General features: G+C 32.4%; 1 protein-coding gene across 1 annotated transcript; it reads right to left on the reverse strand.

Moving 5' to 3' along the window:
* On the reverse strand, nt 6,939–8,528 carry LOC109230502 (transcription factor MYB29). The gene is made up of 3 exons (XM_019395993.1): nt 8,278–8,528; nt 8,032–8,161; nt 6,939–7,925 (listed from the first exon to the last, which is right to left on the reverse strand). The coding sequence occupies exons 1-3, from the start codon at nt 8,408–8,410 to the stop codon at nt 7,190–7,192; spliced, it is 999 nt and encodes a 332-aa protein (XP_019251538.1). The 5' UTR covers nt 8,411–8,528; the 3' UTR covers nt 6,939–7,189.

A 9,732-nucleotide genomic window follows, 5' to 3' on the forward strand; every position in this document is an offset into this window, starting at 1 on the left:
TTACTTAAAGGGGCAGATTAGATGTGGATTTAGAAAAGGGTTGGGTCGGGTTTTGGAAATGGGTACCGGTCGGGTATTAGACAGGGTCTTTTGATCTTGGGCTAGGGGTAATTGGGCTAATTTGGGTCCGAATTTTGGTCTTAAAAATGGGCTATTATTTAAATACACAAAATTTAGCAAAAATAATTTATAAAGAATGCTTAATAAATAAGTAAAAGTATTATTTATGCAATAAAATAATTAACAATAATAATTTAGCCTTATAAATATAGAAGGCTATTTTGACACAAATAGTATAGATAAAAGCAATTATATATGAATATATGCTATTATTGCAAAATTAGGTAAATAACTTAAAAAATGCAAACATAATTGTACGAAATAAAATAAAAATATTTGAAACATATATGAGGATGTAAAATAGTAATTTGGATGATTAAGTCATCACAAAATAATTTGAAGGAATAATTAATAATTATTCCAGTAATTTAAATGTAGAAAAAATCAACTTAAAGCTCTAAAAATTATGGAAAATTATAGAAAATGCTTGTATAGATTAGTAAACTAAATAATGATGCCAAAATGATGTTTTGAAAGTGTGTGTGTATATATATATATATATATATATATATATATATGAGGGCAAAATTGGGTATCAACATGTACCTTTAGGGTTGACTATGGGTATGGCCTATATAAATAGATAGAGAGATAATGTGAAAAGGGGAGAAGATTCTCTCATAAGAACATTCTTGGAAAAGCAGACTCTCTTGAGATAGAATACAAACATTACCTTTCTTAAGAGATTCGATTATCTATTATTCCACACCTTTTTCCATCAGATCCGGGAAGGATCCCAGTATTCTTGTATTTATTTTCCATCCATCATTGTCAGGAGGAGGAATCATCCACCTCATTCAATATTGGGTTAATTACTCTCCTTATTTTCTTTAATTCCATTTACTGTTATTCATTTCTTAACATTCCCTCTTCATTGATGGTCTTGAAGCATTAAATGCACATTGCATTAATCTACGGTGCTCCACATTATTGATATTAATCAATTATAGATCTGAAATTATTATCATTAACTAGGTTTAACCCTTCATTATATAAATCTAATTAGTTTAACCGAAGGTCTACATTTTTTGATCGAACAATAAATGCAGTGATTTTATGTTCCACAAGATCAACTTAATTGTGAAGATGTCACAGTTCAATGGAGAGATTAGTGATGCCCTTGGATTATAGAAAGACTCAATCTTGCCACACAAAGAAGAATTGAAGGCTACACTAAGAAATTGGAAGTTTCTCTTCAATCTCTCAAAAAATAAAATAAAAATTAAGAAGAAGTTTTCACCAATGTTTTAAAAGGCGGGGGCGTGAGGCGAGACGTTTTACCTCTGACGAGGCGAGGCGTAAGCCCTGAGACATGGGGCGTAAGTCCCATGGATCTTTAAATTTTTACTAATTTTAAGATAGTATAAAATAAAAAATAATTATAAAAATTATATTAAAATCATAAAATTATAATAAATAATCTATTTAAATATTTATAATTTATGAAAAGTATATCGCAAATTAGCTGCAATGTCGTTACAACTCAAACATAAAAAGTAATGTAATTGATACAAAATCTTATATGTATCTCTTAAGGATAATAAATCTTGAAAGAATTTCGATATTATAATTTGATATTTTTCTTAAAATACTCCTTTTATTTAATATGCTTTCTATCTGAAAGAGAATTTATATAAAAACATAATTCACAATTTAAATATGATTCTCTAGCATCATTTATTTTTAAGTTTGAACAAGTTAATAAAGTGACACATAATTCACCATACAATACCATGATAACTAATTATTTGTAAATAATTACTAGCTAATACTGAGCTATTAAATTAATAAGTATTATATCTCGTAAACGTGAAAAAATAATATTTAGAAAAATTACGGACTATTATATAGTAAAGGCAAACAAAAGTTAATAAATAAAAACTTTTTAAATGAAAGATTTATTTAAAATTAACTTTCATAGCAGTCTTAGTGGATAACGTGCAATAATTTTTATTTTAATTATGATATAAAATACTCTCAAATTAATAATTTATGATTAAGAAAAAAGTAATTTTGAATAGTCAACGATTTTTTTAAAAAATTTGAGGATTTACAAGGTTAGTTACATAAAATTGCATAAAGTTCTATTAGGCGAGCCCAGTGAGCTGGGCGTTGGGCGTGTCCGGGGCGTAAGCCCCGATGGCCGAGGCGTAAGTCTCACGGAACTAAGCCCCACACATAAGCCCAGGGGCGTTTTACAAGTGCTCCGCCCCGGGGCGAGTCCCAATTCTGCCTTTTAAAACAGAGGTTTTCACTAGGCCAAAGCAGCTAGATTGCTTATAAATTATTTTCCTCCTTACCAAAATTGGAAACACATAGGACTGTTGAAAACAAAAATTAGTAAAAAGTCTGTTCAAATTTGAGGAACTTGGGGCCCAAAGTTCTGGGATTTCTAAGAGCCCAATTCATCCAAAACACAAAATTTAACCGCCCATTAAAGCAGTTAATCTGGGTGGACCAAATAGAAGTAATTGGGATTTACCTTTATATTCATCTTAGTGGTGCGTTCAAATTCTATTAGTCGCTCTAACATTTTCATGTCCAGAAACAACACGATTAGCCTATCTTTTTTTCTTCAAAAAAGGGACAAATCAAAGTATAGAGAACTGGAAGGACGCATATGTATAAATATGTATCAAATAAATACAGTAGTGAAAAAAAAAACAGCTGAATTTAGTTTGATGGATGAAATATGGCATTTAATTTTAAAACAAGCTTGACTAGTTAACAATCGAATTCTTGCATTTTGTCAAAGTTTTAGCTAGCGTTTGGCCATAGGTCCCAAATTTATTTTGAAAAATATGATTTGGGTGAGATTTGGTTTGAAAATGAAAATGTGTTTGGACATACGTTTTCAAAACCTATTTTCCAACTATATTTTGGAAAAACATGTATATAATTCCCAAGTTTTGGGATTTTGGGATTTAGCCAAAATATGGGCAAAATTTATGGCCAAATATGAGTTTTGAAAATAAATCCCAAATTTATTTTTGGCAAAACTCATGCCCAAACTAGGCCTTAAAAAAATCTTTAGTGAAATTGTGCCAGACATTTCTGAACATCCAAGGATAGAAGTAGTCAACTAGACAACTGGTACTGGTGCACATGTAACAGTGGTGCAAGATTTTCCTACGTTGGAAGGATCAATTTAAATTGAAACAGGTAATGAAATTTCTGACAAATACATGTAGGGAGCAAAACTAATTTTGTAAAGGAACTTTTTCAAAGTTTGAGCGTGTGTGTCTTTGGGGGGGGGGGGGGGGGGGGCAGTTGTTGGCAACGCCACCAGCACCCTGCATACAATAACAATAATAATTACAGGATAATATAAACGCAAGCTGTTGAAAAACATATATAAGCATGACGACATTGTAAAGGTAAAGCATACTACGGGAGCTAGCTAAGAAGTGCGATATCAGTACATTAAAAATGCAATTTTGTAGTATTATTTTTCTTCAATTATGATGCCAGTATCTCCACCACCAAATCCAGAGAGAAGGATATGGTTATCTATAAGTCAATAATCTCTCCTATTTATCACTATTTTGATATTAAATAATTTTTTCATTGACTGCTTGACTACTACAAAATAAGTGATTATATTAATATTAAATCTTTATTCAGTTTTAATTTAATTATGTAATTTTATTTTGTAATAATAAGAAATCAATATTATTGAAATTAAAACATGACTATAAATTAATTAGGAAGGACGCTGATCTTGTATTGAGCTAAGCAAAGCACAAGTTCTATGAAATATGCCGTGCATGTCAAGAGTTTTGATTGCGATTTGCGAGGGCGGCGTTAAGATAAGGTAATACGGTCAATGTTAAAACTTAAAAGCATATTATAGAATCATATATAATCACCCTCTCCTATACGCCCAAAGTTTGCCCCCTACCACCCCGCAATATAAATCAAAAAGAAAAAAGGGATATTGATATGAAGCTTATATTAAAGGAAAAAGGTTTAAGTCCCCCTTTTGTATTTAATTTTTGAAGATAAAATTTGGTCAAATGAATTTCTTTGATATTAGGAGTACCTTAATTTGCGTTGAATATCCATTCTAATATACACATTATTTTCGAAAATTTCATCCTGTGCCACGCGACTTAATTTCATGAAAACATGTCAAAGAGACATCAATTATTCTCAATGTGTCACTTACCAATCATTGAATTAGTAAACATTATGACCCTTCGGAGCTATAGAATGTGTCTGGACGCTAATTATAGATGAAAATGAACAGTATTGATTTCCTAGTAAAAATTGAGTCAATCTTTGCGTCTCTCTGCGCAAAAGTATTGCTGTTAGAATTTGAACCATAAAAAAAGCTCAATCTATACTCGTTTTCTTCTCCATCACATGCTTCTCATGAGAAAAAAGTGTATGCCGAGACAAAATTGCACTTTTTAGTGCATTCAAACTCTAAGAGAATATATTTTTTGAATTTTGGTTCTAATTGAGGAGTGGAGTGCTCCTTTAATTTACGTGAGCTAAAAGGGGAGCTACTCGACAAACAGAGGCACAAAATGTAGTTTCTACTTTCTATGTATTTCCTTGACCCAGACAAATTAATAAGTTGGCGCTGATTTACGTGCAACGGTCTTTTGGGATGTTCCAGAAACAGTGCATTAATAGAATTATTATTGGACACATGAAACCCGAGACAGTTACGTCTTGCAAATGGCTAGTTGCATGACTTCCCTTAATATTAAGGCAAAAAATGAGAGACGAAATAACCAAGCTGTAAAGATTATTATCCTTGTAAAAGGGAAGAAGTATAGGGTCCAAATAGGAAGGACATCGCTAGAAGAATAGTGTCTTTAATTTCTCCAAATATGCCTTGGACAATTATTCGATTATAACTGATAAGCTTTTTAAAATGAGGGAAGTAGACATCTCCAATAGTTATCTGCGAGTCTAGTAGTAGTACACTCGTGGATTTAAGTATTTCCAATAAGGAAATAGAAGTGCGGATATTCTCAGTTCTACTTGAATTCGAGTAGAATTGATGATATATATATATATATATATATATATATATATATATATATATATATATATATATATATATATATAGTTATTTATATCATTTTTATGTCTTGTTTTGACAAATTTTATTTAATCCACATGCTAAGAAAGTTTACCATATAAAACATGGGATCTTTATACAAATAGCCGGCCATATTCATTATTTTTTGGGATCTTTACACAAATAACTGGTCATATTAATCGTTTACTTTTCTAGTTATATACATAGGTTATACATATATTATACATTCCCCATCTATTTTTAGTTTAAGTGGTAGGTGGGCGGCTATTTGACCGAACATGTATTCTTCATACGAAACACACCCGCTTGCCTTTCACCTAGTGAAATTTACATACGTAGTATTGTTGGGAGTGTGTGAATAAAGTCGCACATGAAAAGTAGAAAAGAAACATAAGCTACTTATAAGGAGTTGGATACTTTTAATTGTGTGAGACCTTTTAGAAAAATCGTGCGGGCTTGGTCTAAAGCGCACAATATCACACCATGTTAAGAGTATTTTTGAGCCGTTTTAACCCAACAACTGATATCAGAGCTAATTGGCAAGACGAGTACGGAGATGGCGAAGTGATGGCGTAGAGCCCGACCTAGTGCTTTTGCCTGTCTATGGGCCGGTCAATACCTTTACCCATAGCTTCAAAGGCGCATACACAGTCTCTCCTTGGGCGTCGGTGACTTAAATACTCGGATCATGTGGGTGGCACACAGTTAATCTCCAAATTTGCCCATAAACGGTGATAGGTCATGTGGAACTTAGTTCAAGGGAGAAATTGTTGGGAGTGTGTGAACAAAGTCCCCATATGGAAAGTAGAAAAGAAAAATAAGCTACTTATAAGGAGTTTGATACTTTTAATGGTGTGAGGACTTTTGGAAAAACCGTGCGGGCTTGGCTCAAAGCATACAATATCACACTATATTAAGAGTATCTTTGGGCCGTTTTAACCCAACAAGCATCTGAAGTGTTAGGTCTCATGAATTAATAGTATATTTGGTGTTTTGTAAACTTTTTCAGTCCGGACTCGACACTGGAGCTGGCTATCAAACTAGAGTTTGACATAATGTAGCCAGCTCCATACAATTCTATAAACAAATGGTTATCATTTTTGGAGCTAATTAATGATATATAGATTATAGAACTAATTTATGTATTAATACTCATAATCAAATGTACAAAAGAAAAAAGAAGAAAGGTGGACTGTTGGTCAACCAATCGCTGGGTTTCCGCCGGGAACAAACCTTATCAATTTCAGTCGTATATTTTTGTTTAATTTCCTTTCTTTCACTTGTTGTTTTCCTTCTTTTTTCTTTTGTCCAAAATCAGATAGGAGTGATAAATTACTTGCTGCATAATGGGGGAGTTCTGGTTGACATGAAGGTTAAGAGAACATAGTTTATGCAGCTATCTTTGGTTACCTAATTTAAGATTTAAACTACAAAGATTAAAGAATATAATACGCACAGATGCAAAAATTCTCTTTTCTCTCGTATGAATTTTTTTAATCTTCTTATCTATCTTTTCTGTGAATAATAGAAGACAGTATTAATGAATATGAAGTCGAAATTAATACCATGCAAAAGACTAAAGCATGAAGCTAAGAATAGAAAATCCATACCGTACTTCCGTGTAGCAGAAACAAATCATAGAAAATAATAAAATCACTAGAGTTGGTTTTTTCTAGGTACATAGTTTTGATTTCTATTGTTTAAAAGACAACACAACTAGAAAAGAACGAATAAAGAATATTTAGAGAAGCAAGATGAGAGGGAAAGGAAATCCTCCAACTTATACTTTATGTCCACCGGTTACATTGAAAAAAAAGAATGATAGTACTAATATATAAGACAACAAACAACTGGTATGTATAAATAAAAAAACTGTAAAACAAGATCCACCTAACAATACAAATTACTATAGAATTTGAATGGATCAACTACTAAAAAAATGTAACAACTGTTCCATCCAAATGTCCCTAGACAAAAAAACACAACATACACGAGAAAGTGAAAGTGCAATAGTTACATAAAATCATCAAAATTTAAACTCGCTGGGATTTCGAATTTCATTAAATTACTGCAGTAGCTCTCTTTCTCATCTTCTGTGCTAGACAAAGGCGTCGACAACACTGAATCTAAGCTGATATTCTGATTGCTGCTGTTGTTCAGTGATTGGAAATTGGAATCATCAGAAGCACAATAACCATAATGTTGCGGAAGTAGCATTTGGTCATTCATCAAATAGGATTCCACGTGTCCTAATTGCATGGGCTGTGATGATGAACAAGGAACATTTGATGGGGTACTGAAAGTTGGTATTTCTGGAATCTGAATTTGGAATTGATAATTAGCCTGAAAATTTTGAGGCTGATATTGTATTGGGGCATTCAATAATTGATTTTCTTCAAGTTTTTGTAGCAATAATTCAGGCCCTTCAGCATTTTGAAGTTGAGTGTTCAACAATTGATTTTCTTGAAGTTTCTGTAGTAACAATTCTGGGGTTTCATTTTGTGATGCCAAAAGAGTAGTTGCAATTCTGAAGATTTCAGGATTTATAAGTGCTTGTAGCCCAAGTAAACTCGAAAGGTTAAACTGAGTTGAATTTAGAAGGGATGATAAGTCTAATAAATCAAGACGAGGACTATGAGTCACTGGATCAATACCACTCCTTAGAAGCCTTTTTCTTATGTGAGTGTTCCAATAATTCTTGATTTCATTGTCTGTTCTTCCTGGCAAACGAGCCGCTATAGCTGACCATCTAAGCACAAACATATAAATATTGAGCCTCATGGAACTATATATATATATATTGCATTAAATTAAAAAAATTATGACTGAAAATTAGTACTCCAATTGTTTCTTACTTGTTGCCAAGAACACTGTGAAGTTGGATAATAGTTTCTTCTTCTTCAAATGAGAATCGTCCTCTCTTAATATCAGGCCTCAAATAATTCGTCCAACGAAGACGACAACTCTTTCCACACCTTTGAAGTCCTGCAAAATTGTTAATGTAATAATTTTATAACATAGCGCACCATATTCGTAAAATATATGGAAGAACACTAAAATTTCTAACTTGAAGAAAAAATTGGGATGAATAAAATATATACCAGCATTCTTAGGGAGGGTTCGCCAGTTTCCAGGACCATGAATTTGAATATATTGGATAAGTTTATGATCTTCTTCTGTTGTCCATGGACCTTTCTTTAGTCCATTTTTATCACAACAAGGTGATCTTCCCATTGATTTTTTTTTTCTTTCCCTAGTTGGTATGAAGTTGATTAGTTTAAAAGGTTGGATTTTGGAAGTGTTGGAATAAAGAAACTCAAGTTTTCTAGTAGTAAAGAAGAACTTTTAAGAGTAAAAGCGAACTTGTAGGACCTTAATAGGATTATGTCTCCTATTTATAGCTAAGAAAATAGATTGAAGTCAATAGTATTTGGCGCCGGCCTCGTTTTATGTCAATGCCTCAATCTCTTTGTCCGCTGTCATTTGAGGGTGAAATGTACAAAAGTACTTGGGGAAATAAAATATGAAAAAAAATGAATATTGGTATATTCTTTCGTCAACTGTAAAATTTGAGCTTTATCTGTAAAAAGAAAATGTGAATTTTTTTTGGATGAGTGAGTTGGGACAGGTGGCAACCAATTAATGGTTTTGACCTTTACATCAAAGTCTTCAAACCGAGAATTAGTAGTCGGTATGGTAGTTAGATTTCTCCTACCAATCAAAGATTGTCAAGGTTTAATTTGTTTCAGTGTTTTTGCTTCTTTGTTACAAAATACTACTTTTGAATTCAAATTCTTAGATGTGCATAGTCCACATAAAATTTCATAAATTACGTAGGCTAACATCAGCGTATCTGCTCGAGCCCAGTTAGTCCTCTTCGTGTCACTTTTTAGAAGCTTAATCTTGGTGAGAAAGTTTTAATAATTAATTAAAAGAAATTAAATATACTATAGTCATTGTATTCTTTAACATGCATCCTCTGAGGAAGCAAGTATAAGCTTAGAGATAATATATATATATATATATATATATATATATATATATATATATATGATAAAAAACAATATACAGTCCAACAAAATAATGTACAATTAGGCAATAATAACAACAACGCAATAAACTCAATGTAATCTCACAAGTCAGTCTTAGTTTCAGGAGGATAGTATGCACGTAGATAGTTGCGGAGCCACCCTATAGGAAGGGTGTCAAATGGCACCCCTTCGCGGGAAAAATACACTATGTAGGTAGGTAAAAAAAAATTATATGTATATATACTATGTATTGACTCCCCTTAATTTTTTGGTATATTTACTTTTATATATTTTGACACCCCTTAACGAAAATTCTGGCTCGTCCACTGTACCACTACTAGAAATCCGGAAAAAGCGACCACAAAAAGCGAACAAAGTTGGTCGCTTACAGGTCAAAAAGCGACCAAACAGGCCTGGTCGATATTATGCTGGTCCCTTTACCTTAGGGACCAAAGTTGGTCGCTAATTAGCGACCAACTTTGGTCTCTAAGGTAAAATGACCAAATATTCCGGATAAACAATATA

The sequence above is a fragment of the Nicotiana attenuata genome, chromosome 7 (assembly GCF_001879085.1).
Source record: "Nicotiana attenuata strain UT chromosome 7, NIATTr2, whole genome shotgun sequence".
NCBI classification, from domain to species: Eukaryota; Viridiplantae; Streptophyta; class Magnoliopsida; order Solanales; family Solanaceae; genus Nicotiana; species Nicotiana attenuata.